Consider the following 27,277-nt stretch of genomic DNA (forward strand, 5'->3'; position numbering starts at 1 on the left):
CAGAGCTCACTTTTTAGTTGATTTCTCCCAGATGACTGAATCGCATCTGGCGCCATTAACTCATATATAGTCATTTTAATTATAATCGGGGGATGAATAATGTGTTTTAGTGTGTCAAATAAAACTTTATAATAGCAAAAACTATTCTGAAATATATTTGATTACTTTAATGGTCATAAAAACAAATAATCAACAACTTTAAAATTACCTAGTGTGTCAAATAAAACTTTATAATAGCAAAAACTATTCTGAAATATATTTGAATAGTTTAATGGTCATAAAAACAAATAATCAACAACTTTAAAATTACCTGAGAAAATTAAAATTACGCCAATTAAACCGCACGATAGTGCTGCTATCTGTAGGATATTGGCGTAGCAAATCCATCGATGGTTGCCAAACATCCGCTAGAATGCATTGAAATCAGTTTCTAGCCTCGTACAGGGCACAGTTTATTAAAACAGTTACTTTTTCGTTTCCTAACAGGAATTGGATTGGGACGCGTTCTGGAATACAGTCTGCGAGATAGGTTACAGTTGTATCCCAACATGGTAGTGCTTATTCGCTACCTTACCTGAATGTTTTGGAATACCGCCCTTAGGGTAGATTCCCAGCCGTGTACCTGGCCGGGCACGCGGGGGCAGCGTACCCGCGACCAATCACCAACGGCCTATTGTCCCACTTACCTGATGCCCCCCCCCCCCCCCCCTCACGGATTAACAACAGCACCGCGAGGCCCACAGCGCCAGTCAGGTACTTCCCGGGCCTTCTACAGAGGCCGAAAGATGGCAGGGTATGAAAAATAAAAAGACGTAAGTGCCCGAAGATTGTCGACGAGGTCACGATCATAGGCAATGGGCTGCAGAAACGTCCGAACATGGCTGAATCCTGACGCCTGAATTTTTATTATGTTAAGAACATTGTCTGTCCTGTCCAGTAGACATGTTTACGTCATCCTTAGCAACCAGTCTCCTTAAAAAACCTGTCAAAGGTAAAATATTTTTTCTTTTACTGAGCCTAAACTTACAAAGTCATTTAAGACAAAAAGCATAACAAACAAATTGGGGCTATTTATTGAGAAGGAAAATGGCAATGGTCTATGCCCTTTATGCCTGATCACCTTGTGGCGATGATACAGGTTTCCAGTTGATTTAAACTGTTTTGAATGATTGGGCACCACACACTAAATGACTTGTAATGAGACTGATCAACTTGAGGCATGACAACGTGGGATGCAAGCAAGATAGCCGTGACTTGGAAAATATGCCCTGGGGTTTGGGCCTCAAGGAACATATTAACACTACTGGAATGAAAAAAAAAGGTCATATTGCTAAGCAGGGGCGGCTCCAGGGCAGGGCAACCACCTCGGGCCCTGTGCCACCCCTAGAAATAACGACTCAGCTAGTATGAAAATTTCTCAAGATAAATTAGCAAAACAATCAACAAATTCAAGTTCTAAGTTGCCTTGAAAATGCTTTTTTCAATCTTTTTTTCTCCGGGAGGGGGAAAGGGGCTATACCATATTCCACAATATGTGGGCCCTGCAAAAGTAAGTGGCGCAGAGTTCCATGTAGTCTAGGGCACCACTGCTGCCAAGACTTGATTTACTCTGTAGAACATACAACACACACTGTCACGAGGGATGCTGCCTTGCCTGTGGTCTTTTGTAAATGTTGGGGTTCTGAATCACAAGCCACATAGGGGCTCAAGATAAACATTTTAGCACAGTCTTCAGTGTAATTATCACAGGGGGTGTTGGGGTGCATCATTGAATCAACATGCAAGTTGCCTGTTTACGCAGCATAATGTTTTCTGTCCTAGCTGGCCAACTATTATTACACTTGAACACCACAGGGGTTGAAATAGCAGCCAACACAAAATATCCTCAATCTATCTGAAATAAAATGTTAAATCACTACAGTACCATGCCCTGCAGCAATTACCCCCATTCAAGTGTTAAATGGGCGAGATCTGGGCTGGTTCCTGGACAAATCTCAGTGAAAAAGTATTTAGCACCTTCAGCTACTGAAGTGATGTCCAGAAGCAGATAAAAATTGAAAGGGCTGTATGGCACAAGAGGAGTTTATTCTCAGTGTGAGTCGATAACAAAATGCTTAATCCTGAGCGCCAAAGACTTTGCTAAAGGTGAGTTTTGGCTAGATGCAAATATTGAAAAGAGGTTTATTTAGGGCTATGTTGATGGAAAAGAACATTTAATAAAAATAAATAAATAAATAAACAACAATTAATTGTCAGAACTTCATTAACTATAATAAACAAATGAAAAATCTATAAAATTAAAAAAGTACCAATACTAACTAAAGTCAATCCTAGGCATGAGTGACACTCCATTCCTCAAGGCCAATACCTCTGTTGAAATTTCTGCCCTGGGCAGCATTAAAGGCATTCTATTACATCAACTGCTGTACAAGCCTCGGAGCGGCAACGTGCCTAAACAGTCTGAGAGACTAGAGGGCGCTCCAAGTATTGTCATCAATCTAAATAGTCGAGAACTATCTCGGTGTTTATGTAGTGATTTTGAAAAATAATCGGTACCTTAACCAGGCTAGTCAAACCAGGCAGCCTGGAGTATAAATTAATGTTATTTAATGGTTAAAGGCACAATCAAAAAACCCATTCTTTTAATCACGTAATGTAAAAGTTTATTGGTTCAGAACTGGCACAGAAGAAAATAAATATCACTCAAAAACATTTTGACACACACAGCATCTCAATAAAACGTACAATGGGCTCGTACAAAGTCAATCCTATTTTCAAAATTGGCCAAGTGCTTGTACAGCAAGAAACACACTATTTTATGTGCATTTGGTATGAAAGTTGAACACAGTGATAAAATCATGTGGAGGTTTTCACAGAGCAGTAATACTGAAAAATTACAAATAATGCACTTTGGAATTGCTATGATAAATGTTTACAATTTTTAAAATAAAATAAAAAACAGTTGATTAAGTGTATGCATTTATATAATACAATTACAATAAACTAAAATTTACGAAACCAAAGTTAATAAAATAATTGAAGATTAAGTGTAACATCACATCTCAGTATAACAACACCAAGTTAGCATCCAAGTGATACGTAGCCTACAGTGATTTCGGAATTCAGACAACTCCACGTGCGTGGATATGCATTGAGTGTGTAATTATTCTGGCTTTTTTTTTTAGAATAAGCTTGTTTACGTAGAATATAAATGCTATTACATATCGGCTTAGAATGAATTAACATTTCAATGTAACTCTACAGGCTACATGAGCAGAATTGTCAACATTGTGTCGTCAAAAGAAAAAATCAGCATTCAGATCCTTAAACGATTCACATAGCAGCCCAGCAAAACAACAGTGATGTCTAACAACTATACAATGTTTTGCATGCATGTTATCTTTTGTAGAAGTTTTGCAACAACATTTTTTTTTAGATGAACATGATTCCACTATATTGTCACGATCCACCTTCAGAGGGGGGGGCGAGAATCGTAGCTCTTTACATAGAAACAACTCGCTTGGCATCAACTAGTCTTAACTTCATAAAATACTTTACTGTACCTAGGATCATAGGTTCGTCATCCCGTACAGGATGTCTGGTGAGAGCTGAACTAAGGAGATTTTGCAAAATAACATAATACTTAATTAAAATTATTTTATTCTTAAAGTCAAATACTCAACATCATTTTAAAGAACATTTAAATAGCGGGATTACAATTTAAAACAATAATCTCTTTACTTCCTTAACGATTGAACGACCTTACAAGAGAGAGAATGAGAGAACTTCACTAAACACTTCCCTAGTCCTTCCGAATACCTCAAATCATAATTAATACTTAAAATTAAAACAAAGATAAGTCCATACTCACATTTTCCGAAAAGCCTTTCTTGATCGATTACTTTAAAAAAATAACGTAGGGGCCTCTCCTGCCCTTGAAATCCCGAACGAACATTACATTTTAAAAACTATGACGCGTGACCCCTGACGAGGGCCATAGCCTCCGCCCGAAAGCTTGACGACTACATTATGACCTAACTTAAATTAAACGACTCGTGGCCTCTGGCGTCGACCATAGCTTCCGCCCGAAAGCTTGAATTCCTACATCACGAACGAACTAACAACTCGTGACCACAGGTGAGACGCATAGCCTCCGCCTGAGTGAGCTTGAGTGAGCCTCCGCCTGAGTGAGCCTGAAGTCACCAATCACTTGCGCTTAAATTCGCGCGCCCTGCCGCGCCTAGCATAACAAAAGCTCGTTATTGAAGTCAAATTTACTAAACAACTAACTAGAACATCTGGGAAGACTACCCCCCCTCTACCCCGATGTGCAGGCCACACCGCGTGGCTTGTTACGACAGCGCGCCCCAGTAACTGCGGCCCGTAGCTGCGCCAGCGTGCGGCCAAACAAACAAACAAAATTCTGCAAGCCCGCAGCGCGCCGCGCCGGCCCCGTGCCCCAATTACATGGTCACGCCACTTGCGCTGACGAGTGAACAGAGCAGCCAGCCCAGAGTCCCGTCAGTAAAGTCCCTAAATTTGATTTCAACAACCCTGCAAAATTTCAACCCGCGACATAACCCTCCCCTCACAGAGCTCGAGCCCCATCGAGCTACCTCAAAATTACAAATTGTCTTTTTCCATTAAACCATAACTATAAATTCCTCATTTCACAAAAATAATAATTTTCTTAGTTCCTTGCTGTCTGAACATACATCTAGATTCTGCATAAGATTTATTTTAAAACAACAAGTATTCATAAAATTAAATGTAAAACTTTTATCTGGTTTGTTCTCACAGGAACCTTCAGAGGCTCGAGTTCTCAATTCTAAAAAAATTGTTCTGTTAGTGAAGCTCTCTTTACAAATTAAATTACTGTTCTTAGTTTCTCAGTATTCGTTAAACAATGTGCAAATTCTTGATAATTATTATTATTTTTTTTTTCAGTTTCCGTTTATTACCATACTTCTTTCGTTCTTCAAAAAAAATTAAGTGTCCTTACAGTGTTTCAATTAATTAAACTCTTATCTCGTGAAGGTTGGTGCAACTCCTCGAAGTCAGTGTTGTCGAGAAGAGTAGCTCCCTGGGCTGGCCATCAGCAAACACCACTCAACTCCAACAGCTACTGGACTGGCTTCCAGGGCAGCTCACAACTTCTCCCCACATCTGCTTCGGAGTTGTGCCATCCTCATCACGAACAGATTACAATTCTGAAACATCATCAACAGGCATTACCATCACGCCTGACAAATACAAAACTAACTACTAAACTGCAATCGATGGGCAAGGATGCAAACACACAAAAAAATAAAATTAATTAATTCAACTGCTAACATAAAGTATCCCACCCTTAGCATAATCTAATCAGGCAAATAATTTGATAGGAAAAACTTAAGGAAGGGAAACATGACCTCCAATGATTTTCCCTAACTCTTGAGTCTTGATCTTCTCTATACAGCAAATAGTCCCCACGAAGTAACTGGGTTGAAGGTCACTTCACATGACCCACCCATAACCTCTTCTACTCTTCTTTTCTTCTGGGGGCAACCACAATGCCCACCAATCTCTCTCCATGGTGCCGAACCAGCTATCCCATGAGAGTAAACAACGTAGTCAATAGGAGCGCAGAGGGGAAACACCAATCTCTGGCTTGTCGAGTCATAAAACTGCTTTGTCTTCTTCTTCTTCTTCTTCTTCTTCTTCTGAGTAAAACATCTGATTAATCTTGCTACTATTCTTCCCAACAATAAAAAAAAAGTTCATCAGGTATCTTCATGAAAGAAACATTCTAACTAATAATTCTTCATTTTTCTTCTTCTTTATTTCTGTTAGTTGTAATAGAAGGCCATGTTAGGGAGGTTATAGGGAAAAAGAGTGGCCAATTCCCACCCCATCACCCACCTAGATCATGACTAATTAACTTTTAAACTTTCTATTTCAAACAAATAAAAAAAAACATTTTTTTTTATTCAAACTTTTAAACTATAATTACTTTTACTTCATAACCTCAAAAGCTAATCAATAATTCTAAATGAAATTGTGATTTACTGCATCCTTGTTCCATCCGATCTGTTTGTTTATAACCTTTCTTGTAAAGTATAAAATTTTCAAACATTACTAATTCAAAACAAATTTACATTCTGGTGTCCTTCGAGTTACAATTAAATTTACTATTTCTTAGCTTGAAATAATTTAAGTTTTCAGAACTATTTCATTGTCTAATTCACAACACTTAAAAATCAACTCAAAACAACAAATCATCAAAATCAATAAGATCATCTGACCTACCTATCAGTACTGTGAACTTGAACTGTTCGTACACATTTATAATAAGCTATTGTATTTAAATTCCAACCTAAATAAGGTTTAAAAAAAACTACTAATCCCTCTGTAAATTAAGAAAATTAACTTTAAAAATTAAACTTAAGGTATTAGTTCTTTTTGACAGCTACCACAACTCACTAGTTCCATTACATTACTATAACCTAAAAAGTTCTGTAAATAATGTTTATAACAAAAAAAAAACTCCAGTTACTGTCTTCCATAAAAAAAAATAAAACTTTACATGACCTTATTAATCTCCACTTGTAAGTCCATGGCTGCCAGCTTTCTCTTCTCTTGAATCTTCAGTCTTGGCTCTTGTTTCAGTGATCTTGTATCTTGTCTCTCGAACTCTTGTCATCTTGTAAACTGGACTGCTGCTCAGCTCATCTTAAGGAATCTGTAACAGTTTCAAAAATACATGTTAATTTAAATTACATAATTCCTGTTCTTTGGTCCTAAAAAAAAATTGTATTATTAGTACACATTACCCTGAAACAACATTATTATTCATTGTTTATTACTTAAAAAAAATGCTTTACCATAAAATCCTTTTTTGTTCTTTTCATTAGGCCTATTTATTTTCCTTCTTCTTAATTAAATTCTGCTTCAAATGTTAATCCTAACTTAAGACCTACCATCTATTTATTATTCATTACCTACATTATTTATGTTACCCTAAAATTCCCATAAGTTTCTAATACTTCCTATCAAAGACATTCTCTCTAAAAAAAAATTTACTTGTGACTCTTAACTTAACAAACTTAAAAAAAACTTTTACACTAGACTTAACTTATTATTCATTCTTAGTTACTAAATTTCTATTTGTAAACTTTAGTACTTACAAACAAAAACTGCCTATTTCTCTCTACCTCTTAATCTCTTTCAATTATTACAATAATAATGTTACCTTGCATCTTTAAACTTTCTTCTTTTCAATTAAATTAGACATCTCATAACAATAAAAATTCTGCCTATACTCTTCTTATGGGTGTACAAACCAACAACAAAATTTCAAATTCTCAAGTTTCCTTATATTTAAATTATGCAATGCACATAACCTCTGTGGTGCCTGTACCCTTTTAGGCCTACCACCTTCTCCTCTCACAGCATGACAACTCTTATTCCTCGGGGTCTGTATTCACTGTTACAAATCAAATATCTCAAAAAAATTAAAAACAAATTTATTATTTTAAGAAAACAAAAATTTACATTGAATTTACTATGGAGCCTGGAAATCTTAATGTCTCACAGCAGCTAACATGACTAAATCCCATGGAACCCCAGGTTTACATAACCTGTGCCCAAAAATTTAAGCATACCAGGCTTTCCCTGCACTGGTTTTACAGCATCACACACTATTTAGGGCCCCTGATCTGCCATCAGTCCCAAGGAGTTTTCCCACAACCCCTCTCTACACAAGCGCCTACCGCATTCCTCTCAATTGGCTATCGGTTTTACGGCATTCTTTTGAGATCCGACCATCAAGTTAGGGCTAATCGAACACTAAACCTCCATACTTCCAAACTAATGTAAATCAATTAAATTTTCTCTGTAAATTCTAAAAATCAAAAAAAATTATTCCAACATGCCAAAGAAACTTCCAAAAAAAAAATTCATAATCTTATCTTCAAACCCTTAAAATAAAAATAAATAGATTACTCTGTTTTCTCCTTAATAACTGTAAACTGTCAACAAATATTATGTCGTAAATTTAACTATGCTTACTGACTCTAAATCATAAAATCTCATTCGTCCTAATTAATAAACAACCAATTTCCTTGAAATCTCACTGTATCTCTCATACTCTAACTCCACTGGCTGAATATCTCAATAAATTCAAAAACAATTATCTAAACTCTTAAAGAAACTCCTCCCCAATTATTCAAATTACTTCACCTTATTTTATTTCATTACTTAAAACACCTTACTCAAAAAAAATTAATTAATTATCTAGCTATCTTCCATTATTATTTATTTACCGAACAAAACTTTCTCCTAAATTAATTTAGTAAAATTCAATTTCACATTAGGCAAGTACACTAACTCTCTACAGCAATGTTTCTCATTTCCCTCCTTCCTAACTGAATCCAATCTTACTTAACCTCCAGGGAATTTACCTCACAAAATAACCAAAAATTTCACTGTAGTGCCTATCTGCTATAGGCCCACTACACAGGGGGCTCTAACCCCACCAACAAACTTCATTGAAATGGTACCCTATCCCATACAGGATAGCCACTTCGGTACTACCATGGGGAACTCCTGCCCCAAACTACTCACAACTCTCAGGATTCTCCTGACCCTTAATTCCGTAGTCAGCCCATCTCCTATGGTCTGCGCTACAATTCCCTTTCTTCCCAGGGACACAACGCCTCACCTTAGGGTCCCTCGCCCTAATGAAAACATTAATTTTGTCTCTCTGTTCTTTTGGAGTAAATTCCCTCTACACACAAAATCTAGCCTTCCCAGTTTTCTCAATGCTTATCGATTTTATAGTGTACCTCCTTAATAATGTTTACAAATCCCAAAAAAATATTTTTAAAACCGAGGTAGAATTTAACTAACAAAAACATAAACAACTTACAACGAAACACTTCTAGCCTATACATCATACACTTCTTAAATTAAATTACTTACATACTGAAAGTTCCTCTTCTTCTAAAACACACTTAAATTTAAATTTATTTAACCAATAGTCTATTTTCTTATCGCTAAGTTACCGTACAGCTGATCAAAACAAGGTCACGGCCTGTCCACGTCTCCGTATGAGCCCGTGACGTCACCGAATTCCATCAGGTGCGCCAACCCTCGCTTGCGGTTCCTCCGTTCTCCGCTAGGTCTCAGCACCTCCCCGTCACGTGTTCACTCTGCCACGTCCACTGACGTGTCGTTCTGAAACAACTCTCAACATTTTTCTAATTAAAACAAAACATCACTATAAATTCTATAACTCTCTTTTACATAAACTCTCGTTTTCTCTTTAATTCCTTTCTAACGTTTATCCTTCCCTCGACTGATTTAATTCGTACGTCTCGTCTCCTACGCGCACGAAAACAAAACAAACTTCTCTTGAAAATAATTCCTATTTACGACAAAAAACTTTATTTTAAATTATAATTCTCTTAACCTACAATCTTAAAATGAACTTCAATTAAATTAAACCACTTGCATTATCTCTAATAAGCATTTAACTTATAACGTATTCTCCTCACGTAATAATCCCCGATATAAATCTACAATAAATTCAACGACTTAAAACAACTTATCACTATAAACTTTATCCTTACAAGTATCCTCAAATAAACATCTGTTACGTCAAAAAAAAATCTCCAAGACTTCCTCCACTTAGATTAAATTCCGTAATCCTCTCCTCAAGTAAACTCTTAATAACCTGCTATCAGAAGCTGAAACTAACTTAATAATAAACATAAAAATCTACCTCTCTCTCTCTCCAGAAATAGAACCTATCCGGCGAACTCTACCATTTCTGTCACGTGCACCTAGCCGGTGCCACCGCCATTTCTGTCACGATCCACCTTCAGAGGGGGGGGCGAGAATCGTAGCTCTTTACATAGAAACAACTCGCTTGGCATCAACTAGTCTTAACTTCATAAAATACTTTACTGTACCTAGGATCATAGGTTCGTCATCCCGTACAGGATGTCTGGTGAGAGCTGAACTAAGGAGATTTTGCAAAATAACATAATACTTAATTAAAATTATTTTATTCTTAAAGTCAAATACTCAACATCATTTTAAAGAACATTTAAATAGCGGGATTACAATTTAAAACAATAATCTCTTTACTTCCTTAACGATTGAACGACCTTACAAGAGAGAGAATGAGAGAACTTCACTAAACACTTCCCTAGTCCTTCCGAATACCTCAAATCATAATTAATACTTAAAATTAAAACAAAGATAAGTCCATACTCACATTTTCCGAAAAGCCTTTCTTGATCGATTACTTTAAAAAAATAACGTAGGGGCCTCTCCTGCCCTTGAAATCCCGAACGAACATTACATTTTAAAAACTATGACGCGTGACCCCTGACGAGGGCCATAGCCTCCGCCCGAAAGCTTGACGACTACATTATGACCTAACTTAAATTAAACGACTCGTGGCCTCTGGCGTCGACCATAGCTTCCGCCCGAAAGCTTGAATTCCTACATCACGAACGAACTAACAACTCGTGACCACAGGTGAGACGCATAGCCTCCGCCTGAGTGAGCTTGAGTGAGCCTCCGCCTGAGTGAGCCTGAAGTCACCAATCACTTGCGCTTAAATTCGCGCGCCCTGCCGCGCCTAGCATAACAAAAGCTCGTTATTGAAGTCAAATTTACTAAACAACTAACTAGAACATCTGGGAAGACTACCCCCCCTCTACCCCGATGTGCAGGCCACACCGCGTGGCTTGTTACGACAGCGCGCCCCAGTAACTGCGGCCCGTAGCTGCGCCAGCGTGCGGCCAAACAAACAAACAAAATTCTGCAAGCCCGCAGCGCGCCGCGCCGGCCCCGTGCCCCAATTACATGGTCACGCCACTTGCGCTGACGAGTGAACAGAGCAGCCAGCCCAGAGTCCCGTCAGTAAAGTCCCTAAATTTGATTTCAACAACCCTGCAAAATTTCAACCCGCGACAATATAAATTTGCAAATCATTAAAAAGTAGCTTATGTGCAACACCAGATTCAAGATTAACCGTAATGCTCTTCTTGTCACAAGTCTAGCACATGCACTCTCGTGAACTCCTCAATAAAATTTGAATATCATCTGATTCCTCAACACAGTGCAATGCAAGCATTTTTGTCACAGAATAACAGATCCTTTTAGCAATTGGGTAATTAAAAATATTTCAAAATATTCTGCACAGTCGCAATCAAAAACACTTAATACTGCACCCATGAAAAGCCACTATGATCAATTTGAACAAAAATGTGCCCTATAATTTAATTTCAGGTTTATTCTTATTGTAGACTCACTGTACATCTTTTCAGTTGGCCCTTGAACCAAAAAGTTTGCTTTGACTTGCCCTTTCATTACTACACACTAACAAAAAAATATTGGCGCTAAAAATTGTCAAGAAATCGGATTGAGTAGAAGGCCTTGTAAACGTTTTGCACTACCACCACAAATTATACTGTGATTTAAGATACAAGTGCGGAAGAAGTGTGCAATTTAATTACTTGATCAAAAAAAAGGACAATGTATTTTATTCTATAATACCAGAACACTTGTATTTACTATGCAAGACAACATTATTCTATGAGAAATGATCATAACATTTTGCTGAAGTGTGCTTTGCTTTATATTTCATTTAACATTCAAGTAATGTTTAAAGCAAATGAAGTTTATAGTTAAAATTGTTTGGTTCTTTAGAACATTTAGGTAGAACATCTAGGAGAGAGAGGGGGAGAGAGAGAGAGAGAGAGAGAGAGAGAGAGAGAGAGAGAGAGAGAGAGAGAGAGAGAGAGAGAGAGAGAGATAATAAATCTATCATTGAAGACACTTGTGACTGATATGTCTAGAAACGACTACGAATTTTGACAAGCCATTATAAATGTTGAAGTGTGCATTGAAAACAATACTTCAAACCTTGAAACTCAAAATGACATGATTTGGGAAGTTACCAGGAGTCTGTGGTTTAGTTGTATGACCCCAAAATTCTGATCCATCAAATATTTGATGATGAAAACTTAAACCATACGAATTCTGAAATACGTGGTCCTTCAAGTTAACCAACAACTACGTTTTCTTCGTCAAGGTGAAATGGATTTTTAGTGGATCAAGACTTAAGTGTTGTCGGATATTGAAAGCAGACTATAATTAGGTGAATAGTTATATGAAGAGTCGCCATGTGCAGTAACCCTACTTCTTGCACTCCTACTCATCTGTGCACGAGACTTACTGTACCTTGCATCGGTTTTGAAGACGTCTGCAACAGTAGTGACAATTTCATTGTGGTAATCAGCTACTGCAGCCTGTGTAATTACTAATTAACGACTGATTCTGCGAGGAGACAGTAACATATTCATCAAAAGTTTATGTAGTAACGAAAGAATGCTGCTAACATGTGAAAAGCACACTGAGTGTGTAACCAGGGAGTATATGGTAGTTTGTAAGAGTGCATTTTATGAATTTTTGGTTATTGTATCCAAAATGTATATGTTATCCACAACATATATTTGCAATATGTCGTAAAACTCTGAATTAACCTACTTTTTTTTAATATTTAATCTTAACTTTCCCCCAGGACTCCTATTAAAGATAAAATCTTATTTTGATTTGCCTTGAGCTGAACTAGTTGGTTTTCACAAATAATGTTCTCGTGTTACAAGTTTCTTGTTTAAATTTGATTTGCTTGTTGTATGGTTTAACTTGTAATTTATTACCAATTCAAAGGCCACTCTATTTTGGATACCATGAACACCACTTAGATTACTTATTAAGTTCATAGTGATTTGTGGGGTGTGTAATTTGTGTTTGTGTGTAGGGTCATTGAGAACTCTATGTTGCCATACTCATTCTGATGGTGAAACTCTTTGACTTGACAGAAATACAACCACCAGTTTTTTTTTTGTTTTCAAACCTTTCACAATTATTTAGTTCAAGTAAAGTAATTCAGATTGGTAATTTTTTTTAGAGTAAACAGTAAAGTTTTCTGATTGGTTGATGCTCACACAAACATATACAAGTGATTATTCTTGAGCCTTTATTTGTAACTAGTTTTCACGAGAATTATTATTTTACTGGGAATTTTTTCTGACTGTGAAGACGTCTTAAATAAAAGCATCTTGGATAAAATAAGTTCCACTATTGCTGCTAACCTTATTTGGAACATACAGGTAATTACATTACAGTTTCTCACTGAAGATGAGACAGGGTTAGACAACAAGATTTCTTTACAGTGACTACCACATGTAGGTCTCACACATTTATAAATATTTCGTCACATTAATTATGTATGGCTGAAGAAGTCAGTCATTTCCACATTTTGCCCCTGCACCTCTCTTGTTTGACTAGTGCAAAAACTATCCTCCACACAACATCCTCATTACAATGCTAAAGATGTAGTTTATAACAAACAGTTAAGAAAGGCTTAAAAAGTGCCAGAGGAAATAATTATTAATTAAGTAGTTGTTTACTGGTGTCTGTTGCGACACTGGGATAACTCTTGATTATAAAATAATGGATTTGTGATTACTCCAAGGTTTAAATTTTAATTTGTGCACTATGCTGCTAGGTGAACAAATTACATAAATTGTATGCTGGACTGTTGTATGAATTTTTGCACTGAACTTAATGATCAATTTGACACAACAGTTGTCACCTCTGCAATATTATTTTGCTCTAACTTACATACTGACTAGTGCTCAAAATTATAAATCACACAAGAGGCCGAACACAATTTTCCTTGCCACTGAGTGCATGTTTCAAGATGCTTTATTCTTTATTACTTTTTACACCACAATAACCAACACAACTCGGTAATTGGTAAAACAAAGCATGTTAAAAAAAGATTATGACAGCAGTCAATTTCATAATTAATCTAAACCGCTTACTTAGGTCACAATATATGTTAAAATTAACATGATTTTCTATTATTTAAAATTGTTTACAAGTTTGTAGTTACACTGCCAAGGACAATACCCTTCATTAATCATCATTTGGCTTGCATAAAGTATATCAGGATTGGGATGGGCACAATATTTCAGCCGGTTTCCACAATGTAACATAAAGTTGCTTCTTTATAGTTTGCTAAGAAGGCTACTGAAAAACACTTATCTCTTATAAGATTAATTATAGAGCGTATTGTAATTTTTACTGCTGCATTGAAATTGATACATAATTCTTGCAAAATTTAAACATAGCACCTCTGTAAAATACAGCCATTTACAAGAAAAAAAAAAAAATTAAATACATATTGATACCAAAATTTTATCTGTTTTGCAATTGTGTAAAAATTGTTTTAAAAGCAGAAATTAAAAAAAATATATATATATATATATTTAGTTGATGATTCAAGTTATCTTGATTATCTAACATTCATGTTCACTACAAACCATACTTAAATTTTCTCAGCTGATTGTGTTAAAATGTTCAACCTCTTTATGCCATTAAGTTTTTTCCCCATTTGGAATAATGATGAAAGAACCAACTTGAAATAGCTACACTTTTATTTTTTACTTCAGGAAGCAAATTTATTGAATTTTATGCTGACATGGAATTTAATAACCTTCTGTTAACAATTGGTCATGGTGAAACACATACACCTTATCCCGATATTACCATTTTTTATCACTTGGATGAAACTGACCTTAACAACAAATACTTGACATGAGATACAGAGCAACTTCAGAGATGGGCAATGTTGGAGTCTAGCACCAAAATAAATCCATTAAAAAATTATTTTAAACTGTATTATGTTTAAAAAATTAAAAACTTTATGGTATTTGCTAAAATTATTCAATTTTTTTTAAATACATAATTGTTTCTCGACACTGCACAGACAGCTAAGGAACATCTAGATGGAGCTAAACTAAGGATGGGATACTGATATCTTGTCATAATTCAATACCAATGATGCCACCAGAACTAACTACATAAATATACATCAAAATTTTAGGATTATTATGGAGTAATTCTTTATGTACCTTCAGTCCAACCTACAACAATTTCGTCTGGACACTATCAGTAGAGCTGGTCTTCAATAAACGAGGTAACATGCTAAACATTATAGTTTTTTACAATATTTGTTGGAGTTATTTGAATTATATGGTATAGAGAGCCACTGCAGTTAAAAAAATCAATACAGCTTCCGTATTTATACTGAAATTTATTCAAATCAATCCCCCCTGCATTGAATATGAAATCATAATGCAGTTGGTAATAAAAATAAATACATGAATACTCTATATATATTTGGTTGATTTGTATTAGCATAATAATAAAAATTAATTTCTAATGAGGTTATAATGGCTTTCTTTACAACAAAGGAAATTAAATCTATTTATGTACATAGTTCAGATGGGCATCTTTAAGATGGTGTAAAACCTATACCAAAAATATTCTTAGTAATGAAGTTGCTATCCCATCTGCCATCCCTAGTTCAATCCTTAAACTTACAAAGTTTCCCTCCAGTTTATCACATTCACTATACATCTGTTTTTAGAACATAAATGTAAACAAAATTTTTACCTGAAAAACTAAACAAAATTGTCTTAGTATTATTATTATTATTATATAACATAACTTAAATATAAGAAAGAATGAATTGAAACTAGGAATATTACAATATTCTCATTTAAAACTATTAATTAAATCAGCTCATAAACCATAAATCTACTTTGTCAACAGCACAAATTTAATTTACATAAAACACTTATAAAATTAATTTTTTTTTTCAGTTGATCCACAACCCTCGACACTGGATTATGCCCAGTTTATCTTCACACACTATTACAGTAGTACCAAAGAGGTACTACAAGACAAAAACTATGTAAATAACTAATTCCACTGGAAGATCAATATTAAAGGCACTTTGTGTCAGATTAAAATAATATACCTATACAGACATGTACGTATTTTATTTAAAAACTATTTTTTATATTATCTACAAAACATTCAAACGAATGAAAAGATTTCAAGGCACATGTGTCACACACTATACGTGAACAATAAACAAATGCTTATCAATAAATTCCAAAACTTGAGCATAAAAACATGTGATAACTATAACTATAACTTGACTGAGAGCAGAAGCCCAACCTTGCCAACAATCAAACTACCGTCCACAAAATTACTCAGAATCTCCTTGACCTACGAAATGCAAATATATAAACATGCAAGTATGAAAATAACATGTTCAATAATGATTCTCTGCTAACTACAATATAAAAAAGGCAGAAGCTGACAAAGAAAACAGATGAAAGACAAAAAATTCTTTAAAAAACTTGGAAAATTAGTTTTAATTTGCAGATATATATATTTTATGCATTAATAAAAAAATTATGCCTAAGATTTTTTTCACGTGTTGCAAATGATGACTCCACCTTTATTTACATAGTAACATTATCATTATATATGAATTACTACTGTAATCATGTTAGCACTTTATAAAAAAATATATATATGTGCTGTACATGAAACCTATATACATTCCTGTGCTCTTCACTTGACAACAATCTTCAAGGGTTAAATAATAAACAGCATACAGCATTATTTAGTACAAAAAATAAGGAAACAGAAAATTATCACAAAGGAAGCCATATTACATTTTATAATGTCACCCATGACACAGATATCTTATCTTTCAATAATACATTTACGAAAATTACCAATATCTGAAATTAAGTCAAGTTTATACCTGTACACACTTTGGCAACCCTCATAATAAATTATCTGGAAGAAACAAGAATGTAAAAAACAAGGGTATTCAGAAGTTTTTAAATGTTGGCATGGCTGGGCTTGTAGGATGTGAAATTGTTATTCTAAAAGTGAAACACTGTGACAACTGTTAAAATGCCTAATAGCGGATAGGAATGCACCAACCGTATACCCACTAGTGTCTGACTAGCATACACACACAGACGCTCCTAGACTGTTTTCACAGACCATTTTGCAGGATGTGAAAGGCTGCTCCCAGCGCCCAACTTATTTCATGGCCATCAATTTTCTTGTATAGCTGAAAGGAAAGAGGAACAATCACCAATCAACTAAAGCACAAACTCATTAAAACAAACAATTTGTTAGTACCACAGCATTTGTTATTCTTGTCCTACGAAAATAAGAATGTCTCTGTGTGTGTAAACATTTAAGATATTTGTGGTAAACTCACACAAAAACACTGAAACAAATCACCTCTAACTCGTATTGTCATTTATCTTCACTTCAAAAATATCTCCAAGTGAAAATGCACCACACGAAAAACGCGAAAGTTTACTAATACAGTAGAACCCTGTTATAATGTTTTTCAAGGGGGGAAAAGAAAAAAACATTATAAGCAGGAAAACATTATAAGCAGGAAACACTAATTTAGCTCTCGATAGTATTTTAAATGTTTACTGATGGACTCATTAAGCTAAGTAAATTAATTTCACGTTAAAAGGAATATATCCCAATATGAATTCCTATATTTTTAATCTACTTGTTAAACTCTGTACATTCACAAAAAAAAACTACATCATATTTGTGAAACAATTTAATTTTAGTTTATAGCACTTAGTATGAAATTTAATACTGAAATAATATTTTTGACAAACATCATATATAAAAAAATGGAAAAGAAAACACAAAATCCCTTGACATTTGAATGTTCACTCATTACAGTTATTATTTAATTATAAAATCATCTATTTTTGTCTGTTTCCTACTGGCTAGTGCTACTTTTCCCAAGTAGTCCTCTATTTTCCACATGGAGCACATCACACTCTCAGGTACGTTACTCTGAGCTCCCACAAAGTTCCTCAATACAGTTGCAGCTTGATATGCTTCAGCAGTTGTTGGTACAGCTGCATATGGTTCAGGTTCTTCATCTTCACTGTCTTCTTCAGCATTTGAGGCACAAATGTCTTCAACAGTTTGAGTTTCACAGGAAAGAACATCATCATCCACTTTGGCAAATTCTTCGTATGTAGATTTAAAATTAAGAGCACTCTGCAGAATTGCCCACTCATTGGCTGTAGGAGTGTGAAGCTCCTCTTCAGAAAGGCTTACCTCCGAGTTGACAGAAGATTTGGAAAACCCAGCCTTTCTGAAACAGTTAGCAATCGTAGCTTGCTGAACTGAATCCCATGAAGCCGCCAACATATGCATTGTTTCCAGTAAATTGAGTTTCTGGATTGGCTTTTCCATTTGAACGTACCGCAGTACTTTTCGACAAAGCCGCTTCCTGAAGCCACACTTGAACACATTAATGATGCCTTGATCCAGTGGTTGAAGACAAGATGTGGTGTTTGCAGGCAAAAACTCAACTTTAATGTTTCTTAACACCATATCTGTAGGATGTGCAGCACAGTGATCTATAAAAAGCAAGATTTTTCTGTTTTTCACACCCATTTTAGCATCGAGGAACTGTACATACTCTTGGAAAATCTTGCATGTCATCCAGGAATTTTTACTGCTGCTGTATCTGCATGGCAGTGATCGAACATTCTTAAAACATCTCGGCTTGGATGGTTTGCCAATAACTAATGGAGGCAGCTTCTCTGTTCCATCCATATTTGCCCCTAAAAGAACAGTCACCCTCTCTTTGCTTCGCTTACCACCACTGCAATTCTCACCTTTGAAAGAAAATGTTTTGTCAGGTAACATATTATAAAACAAACCACATTCGTCCAAATTGAAGATGTTCTTTTGGTCATACTGTTCCAGCATGCTAGGCAATACCTTTGTCTTCCACTCATCAATTCTTCCTTCATCAACACTTGCCGACTCTCCACAAATAGCACGATACACTATCCCAGTCCGATTCTTGAAACGATCTATCCACCCATTTGTAGCTTTGAAGTAATCAAAACCTAACCTCAAAGCTATTTCTTCAGCCTTCTCGCGCAGCATACTGCCACTGATGGGTACACTCGATGCTCGAACTTGTTTAAACCAAGCCAACAGTTTTTCATCAACTTCGTTGTGCTTCCCGTTCCTTATTTTCTTTGTCTTAGTAGATGCAGTACCAAAGTTCTTTAAGATTTTTTCGCGATTTGCGACGATGGCATTCAGAGTGGAAACGCCTATGTTCAGTTCCTTTGCCACTTCAACACGTGTTTTTTGTGGATTCCTGTCGATAATTGAAATAAATTCAGCTTTATCGGCAATAGAAAATGCTTTACGTTTTTTTTTTGCGACATCGCGGAAAGTATTTCAAACTACAATATTGTAAAACTACGTAATAACATGCTTCATAAAACAGAATAATAAGCAACGGAAATATTTACTATTTGGTATTGTTTCCCTAGGTGAATATGCCAATAGACATGACACTGCAAATTTGAGTGTATGGTACTATTCAATATATTGAATGCTACAGTGCACAGGGTTAGTTAATAAGGCCAGTGCTCACTGGAAGCGCCAGTGTTCTGGCACACTTCCATTTTGTTTATGCACACTAACCTATTTGAACAATCTATGGTATAACGACTGTAAACAAAAACGTAATTATTGTGTGTTGATATTACTTAATTTACGCGTTTAACTTAATTGGTTGAATAATGGTTGGAATAGTTACATTTATAAAACCGTTTGCGCCACATACTGGATTCAGAAAACAAACATTATAAGCGGGAACAGCATAATTCGTGAAATATTATAAAAGGGAACTAAATACATTGCTCTTATGGGGAAATAGTCGGGACTTAAAAAATATGGCATTATAAGCGGGAAAACATTATACGCGGGAACATTATAACCGGGTTTCACTGTAGTTGTAAACTTCAACATATCTGATTTTGCTCCTATAAATGCACATATTATAACTACAAAAATTATTATTTTTTCTTCTTTTATCCTTCATAAACACAAATTTTCCTATAGATTTATTTTAGTTTTAATACTACTGTATGCATATACCTTAGATTTTAACTTATGAACTGATGTAGGATTAACAAAACAAAACAAAACATCTTGTAATCAATTTAATATTTTATTTTGTCTGGAATAACTGGATATCCAGAAGAGTGGGGTTTGGATTAGTAGTATGTACTCTACTGTAGTTACAAGGTACATAACAGCATTAGTTTTGCCATGGGGCAACGAAATACAAAGCAGGTAGCAATATGAAAGGGATAGCTATCTTAAGGGTTCTCAAAGTTATTTAACCACGAATCAACTTGGTAAAATTAAGTATGAATAACTGGGTACTTACATTTAGCTTTACATCAGGATTCAGTCCAAACCCATCCTTTAACAAAACTGATATAAATGCCAGATCTAGGCACATGAATGGCTGTTCTGTGTTTGGTGTTTCACAAGCTGTAAAAAACAAAAACAAGCAATTGCAGGATAAACTGCAAACCTGTCTAAAACTTACAATTACATAATTTTTTACTATATTCAAATCTGTTACTAGATTTTCAGATATAGTATTTTTTTTTTTTAATTGAACTATCTAATAAAAGAATACTAATTTAAACTGAAAAACATTTTCCTATAGCCCAGAAGTAAAAACATGACTACACAGCTTCCCACACAACTTAGTAAAATTTCAATTATATGTAGTGAACTTTGAATTTAAATACTTTTATGTGAAATCTGACCACATTTCATGGTATTGCTTTAAAATGAAATCATTTTATGGAATGCAAAAAAATTACTGATTAGCAAAAAGAACAAAACAAATATACAGTTCTACTTCTACTTCTACGCTACACATCCCTACTCTCATTCCAAGACTTGCAAGGTTCTGCTGTTCAAATTTCATAATCACACAGTCCCTGTCTAATGTTACACTTTCAGAACAGGAGACACCAACTGACAGCTTGAAAGAGCTCGTACCTCTAATGGCTGCCTTCTGGAAATCCTTCACAGTTACTACTCCGCCTGTAAAAGGATCTATCAGACCAAACTCAGTGGCTCTGTCGAAATAATACGAGAAAGCATTGATTTCTCTGGAGTTCAGCTCTGCTGGCTTATCAACTTTGCCTTTCACATACTTCTGAATGATGTTGACACACTCTGTGAACCTCACCACCGGTCTCTTCTCATCCTCTGTGTGGGCACTTCCTTTAACTGTTTTGTATTCTGGCTTTTCTGGGCCCCTGCAAACATCACACAACAGTCTTAAACGAACACAAAATAAATTTTTTACAATACATATCTGCTAAGATGCTACATAAAATTAGGTAAAATAGTTTACGTGTTCATTTGGCTTTCCTTTCAGAACTAGTGAGTTATGTTATTGACAATATAACTCACTACTTGACATGTATTTACAAATGTGTAATAATAAATCAGTTTTCACAGCTTATTACCACTTCACTCTAATTAATCATGCTAAAACAATAATGATGGAAGTGCTATGATGACACAAACTATCAGCTTAAAGAATAATTTTCCATGAATACAGTGGGGGTTCAAAATTTTTAGATATTAACAAGTAATATAATTTAAACTTAAAAGCCGGGAAGTAATATTTTTCATGGCGTATAATACAACATAATTAGATGACCTAGAATGAAAATAATTTTCCAGGAACTATTCCTATAACATTATATAAAAACATTATGCCAGTACTTTATATAAGTGCAATAAGTACTGATTAATGCAAATATATTTTTGACGTGATAACATCTTATAAATCTATGAACGCCGGCTGCACACACAAAAAAGCATTACTCATTGTCACGTTCCGCCTGAGCCGAGCGTGCAAGAACATCGTCTATAATATCAAACAGGTTAAGGCAGGCTTTTTAAATAATTGTTCGTGATTATATTTAAACAAATTATTTAAATTAAATTTGCAAAAACTGTAAATAATATTTGAGAATTAAAAAGTATGCAATTTTTCATCAATGTTTTCTTATGACGTTATCACGTAAAATTATCATCTGTAAACAGACTTTACAGACAACCCCCTTTTTTTATTATAAGACTCGTTAAAACATGATTAAAAATGTATTCTTTTAAGTAGTCAAAAAATAACCACTTGTGACTGAAATAATAGCACTACTTATGTACTGAGAGTGAAGGCATAGTATTAATTTATTTGGAATTGTTTCAGGAGAAAAATCTAAGTAACTAAAGGAATTTGAATACAGATATAATAAATTGTTTTCCGTTCTTCCCAAAAATTGTAGTTGGTGACACAAAGAATGTGCAGTAAACGTGCAATTGATTTTATTCCTAAATAACTACATAAGATGCCATTGACCGCCAAAACATTTATTAGAACTAAGAACCACTAAAGTTCCTTTTTCTACTTACGAACTAAAAAGTTTGACAACTCATTTGTTCCATTAGCCCTTACATCAGAAATACATAAAGTTTCCAGCACTGCCAAGAGTATAGTGATAGTCGTAGATTGGAAAAGCAGGGGAAGAAAATGGAGGTAAAGAAGGGAAACCACGGAACACCGCAAATCCCAAGGGGAAAAAAGGCGAGAACACAAGTCCACACTCTGCCCCTCCGTCACAGTTCCACAACCAAAAGTCAAGGCAGACACAAGCAACTGATGAACTCACCTCACTGTATATGTAACTCCAGAATAGGTCCATGGAGCCCCAGTTATTATAGGATTAACACACTCACTCCGTAACGTTGTGGAACCCTCTGACTTCCCCACTGTTAAGATCGCCTTGCGTGCCGCCATCAACCCCAGACCTAAATAGCTACAACAGCAAAAACTCATTCTAAAACTCTGCTCACAACATTCCGTAACAATTTATATATACACTTCCAACATTCCATTAACTTTCACTGCATAATTTTATTCTTTATTAATGTCAAACATTTTATAATACATTCCAATCAAGCACTGTATTTCTACCTTCTGAACAGGCAATAAATTCTGAAGTTATAAGAGCAAAAATATTAACAATGTTTTATAAATACATACTGTCATAAGAAGACAGTACTAAATAAAAAAAAACCACGTTTTGTCAAATGCACCAACCTGTGAGTGTAAACAGTGACATTGTGATGAAACAGAGAGATTGGGTGAAGGAACTTTGGGTCAGCTTGTTTCAGTGTGACTGCTTCACTGGGGGCAAACGTGATCTGCGTGGATCCACCACCCAAATCAAGTGCTGCCACAGTCTTCTTTACTTCTCCACCCAAACGGTCTGAGCAAAAATTCGAGTACATAAAAACTTAAAATGCAATTGAACAACATAATTGATAATTACTACAAAATAATCAAAGATGATCATGCATTTGTAGGTAAAATTAATGAGAAAAATGTATTTATTAATACAGGCATTATTGAATTTATTTTATTGCTTGAAAAACTTTATTTCTTTTTCATTAATTATTTAACTCAAACTAAATAAAAAATTAATTAAATAAAAGTATTTTAAGAAAATAAAATTCAGATTTCGAAGTATTTTTAGGAAACTGGCAACACTCGCACAGTTTTAATAACCTTTTAACTGCTATGGACGTAAATATTAGTTCGTAATTTACGTGCGCCTTGTGCTAAACAAGAATATATTATTCAGACATGTATCATACTGCTCGTGCAAAAGACGAAAACGTCTTTCGCATTCAGTGCTACAGATAGCTTTATTTGTTCGTAAACTAATACCATTTAGCCACTATTTCTGTAACAATAGTAGTGCTTCTCATCCAACATAGTGTGTGTTTGTGTTTATGTAGTATACAATAGCTGTTTTTATCACCGGTAAAGTGTGGTATCATCCAGTCCTGTATTCATGAGCATAACTACCAACAATAGATATTGCATATTTTTTGACATTTACTTTCAATCAGAGGCATTACCTTATATCTTTCCCTACAGTTTGCAATGACATACATTTGTATCTAGCCTACTGTACAGTTTTCACGTTATTTTGCCATTTACTTTGTTGACACCATGCCTGATGTTTTACAAGATGGGTTGCAACTAAGGAAGCACAAGTTTTTATTTGTGACGTGATGTCTGAATAGCTTTCTTTTACTATTAGTTCATTTTGTTTAAATTTATTTAATTGTTTACTCTATGTTAAATTGATGGTTTTTTTAATGGACTTGAGATACTTTTTATATGCATATTTTAGTTTTGCATCATTGTTGGGCCGATTGTCATTTTGTGAACTTCACTCTTGACTACCATTTAAACATGGTAGCATTTGACAACTCAGATCTGCATATAGTTTGTGAGGAAATTTGTAAAACAGTACACTAAGGTTTTCTTCCACCTCCTAGACCTTGCATTGCTGACTGTAAAATTTCAGCTTGGTTACATTAGAGAACTTCTTGAGACATAATCAAAAAGGGGAACAAGGGCTGACAGGGTAAGACACTAACATGAGGAGCATCCAAGTCATTTCATAGGAAGAAACTTTCCAGCTGTTCTGGCAGTAACTAGAGAGAAAAGTCAGACGAGAAAAAGTTTGGTATGCATAAAAAACAAGTAAAGCAATTCGCTGCTGCTGCTACTGAAAGTCCTGTAATACTCCACTGTACCTCACACCATGCTTTGAAATATTCCACACAAAAGGGAGCTACAGAAGAATGAAGTAAAAAGAGATAGAATCATTCTTTGTATAAAGTTCAGGAAGACAATAAATATACACATGAAAGAAAATTGTAACCGATCCGGACACACCAGGTCGGCTACAACCACTAAGCGGACATATCACCCTTATACACTTCACAAGTGAAACACTAGTTCGGCAAGCATTGTAAGTGTGAGTTAAAGACGTAATGGGGCTGACCCTAACGAACAGACTTAATACAAGAGGTACCAAAATATATATTTTATTTTATAACAATTCAGAACAATATCATCACAAATAACAAATGTATAAGATATTTATATAGTGGAAATAGATACATTCATATAAAACAATTTATGTTAACGCCCATGTCTATATGAATTGCGCTACAATTACGGGCGCACAGTCACATACGAATTACAAATGCAACACACCTATATGGCTGCAAAATCTGACTTACTTCCTCTAGACCGTAGCCTTAATAACGTTAGTAATACGATAAGTTAGAGCGCATATACAAATCAAAGCACTTATACCAACAGTACATGCCTTAAACGCCATTCAAGTGTTTGGTAGCTAAGTAAATTATCATGAACAAATATAAATATACCCGTATAAATATCTGCAATTAAGAACTCTTAATACACAACACGAATAAAACAGAATGCATCTCCTACTAAAGTTAGATGAGCCTAACAGCCCCTAGCAAATTTAAGAACGTAAGGAGGTACTATACCCGAAATTACAATAGAAACACCGGACATGTGTAGCACAAGGACCGTCAAAGACAGACACCGAAAAACGGAAAGTCCAAGTACAACCTCACACTAAAAAACACCTAATGAAAACGCACCCGAAGAAATCGCAAATCCCGAACACAGACCACTTGCTGTGTATACAAAAGGAAAAAGGCGCAGCTAATAAAGACGCGGCTCTATGTTCAAACATAGTAACGGCCTACAACCACTGCCATAAGGGCGATCAAGGAGCCGACGGGCATAGTAACGGTGTCAGAACGAGCTCGTAGTGCACATGTCGGTGGACAGCCTTGCTCAGAGGGAGCGAGGACTGCGAGGAATAGCCTCAGGCCAGGGGCTTATATACCAGCAAAAACTAAGCCGATAGAGGCGCTAAAATCGCGGTACACAGGGGAAAGGAGGAGAAAAGAGGGGAAGGAGGGGCGGCATGGCTGGACTAGAGGTGGGGCGGACAAGTTTAAGAAGGGGAGGGCGGGGAAAGTATTGGCGGGCCGCCGGGGCTTGCAGAAATTGGCTACAAAATAATAAAAAATTTTAAATCAGATTTTTTTTAATATAGTAAAATATTAATTTTTTTTTATTTGCCAATTTCAGGTCCAAAGCCCTGATCAAAATCAATGATGGGAATTTTTGTTTTTGTATCATCAAACATGTATTTCCAAAAAATAACACACATAAATGTGGATGTTTAGTAAAAATTAGCTCAGCAAAGAGAGGGCATCACTTGCTAACATGTGTAGCACAGCACAACAAGCTCCTGCTATTTACCGCAGCAGCTAGAGTTAAAATTGCACTGGTTCTTGTGAGGTTTTTTATAAGTGTGTCTGGGTAGGTGCAGCCTTTAAATATGTCTTACTAAAGCTAGTACATTATATCTGCATAAAATTGAAAGTTTACTGTTCACAAATCCCGTAAGTACATGACAAATAATTGTCCATGAGTTTGCAGTCCCCAGTTCAGTAATTCTCTCACAATGTTTATAGCAATTAAAATTTTTTTTATCAAGAATAAGTAAGGACCCCAGAAAATGGTAAATAAAACTGGCTCATTTCGGTGTAAAAAAATGACAAAAGCGGTGCAAAAAACCGGTGTAAAAATTAGCAAGCGGTGCAAAAAATCGGTGTAAAAATAAGCAATCAGTAGAGACGGCAAAAAATTGTGAAAAAATTATGCCATTGGCGGTGTAAAAAAAACCTCATAGTCTTACTGCTTCCTTATTTGCCTGGCCAATTTTTGGGACATAAGTTTCTCTAAGAGTGTTGGCTGATGATGGCAAATCCCCTGCACCTAAAATGTATACATAACTTACAATATACTTATAAATAGGTAGCATTTATAAGGTTATCGCTGAAAATATTAATGGGCTAATTTATTCAAAACAATTCTTAGCCAAACCTAACCTAACCTTTTCTAGATTAGGTACTGCTGGATTACAGAGTCAAACCATCAATCAATCAGTCAAAAATATATTGTGGTGTGCTCACCATTTCACAATGCAATCCATCCTATTTATGTGTTTGTTAATCTGAGGTACTTGCATATTTCTTTAAAGTAAAGGTAAGTTAATCGATAATATTGTAGGCCTACATATGCTTATGAACTTTTATTAGAGGGGGAAAACATTTCTAAATAAATAAGGCTAACCTTCAACATGGGTGTTACACCATTCCCTCATAGCTGGATGATCAGCTTTTTCCAAAGGAATGTTAACTTACAGCATCATATTAACAAAATCAGAAAAAAAATTCTTGTTTTCTGCACTTTAAAGCTTGTTTGCTTTATTCACGCTGTCGCCTATCGAGATTTGTTTAGACACGGTAGAATGCTTGACAAAATAATTGTCTTTTTTGTTTTGTTGTGTGTGTGTCATTTGCCACATGCTTTTTGCACATGTCTTTGCGTGTACAATCAACCCGCACGTTGCAGAACTTGCACATCATAATTTTGTCCCGCTGATCAAAAATATAAAATCATCCGATTTTATCTCTCTTTCGCGATCAAACATTGTCGAAGTTTTCGGCATCTTAGCCACAAATTCAATTGTAT

The 27,277-nt window shown here is 35.3% G+C and overlaps 1 protein-coding gene and 1 long non-coding RNA gene across 5 annotated transcripts in view; both read right to left on the reverse strand.

The window, feature by feature from the left end:
* Nucleotides 1–2,769: 2,769 nt before the first annotated feature.
* On the reverse strand, nt 2,770–9,080 carry LOC134534753 (uncharacterized). The gene is made up of 2 exons (XR_010075534.1): nt 8,962–9,080; nt 2,770–6,721 (listed from the first exon to the last, which is right to left on the reverse strand). It is a non-coding gene; the product is annotated as an uncharacterized LOC134534753 (long non-coding RNA).
* Nucleotides 9,081–14,483: 5,403 nt separating this feature from the next.
* The window catches only part of LOC134534754 (ectonucleoside triphosphate diphosphohydrolase 5), an 80,517-nt gene continuing 67,723 nt past the window's right edge, over nt 14,484–27,277 (reverse strand). For all 4 annotated transcript variants that reach the window (XM_063373283.1, XM_063373282.1, XM_063373284.1 and 1 more), the window contains exons 7-11: nt 22,931–23,099; nt 22,500–22,646; nt 20,815–21,077; nt 20,186–20,292; nt 14,484–17,008 (exon numbers count right to left, since the gene is read on the reverse strand). In XM_063373283.1, coding sequence (XP_063229353.1) covers nt 16,931–17,008; nt 20,186–20,292; nt 20,815–21,077; nt 22,500–22,646; nt 22,931–23,099 — 764 coding nt within the window. In that variant the 3' untranslated portion in view covers nt 14,484–16,930. The remainder of the gene's footprint in view (nt 17,009–20,185; nt 20,293–20,814; nt 21,078–22,499; nt 22,647–22,930; nt 23,100–27,277) is intronic.

The sequence above is a fragment of the Bacillus rossius genome, chromosome 8 (assembly GCF_032445375.1).
Source record: "Bacillus rossius redtenbacheri isolate Brsri chromosome 8, Brsri_v3, whole genome shotgun sequence".
Lineage (NCBI taxonomy): Eukaryota > Metazoa > Arthropoda > Insecta > Phasmatodea > Bacillidae > Bacillus > Bacillus rossius.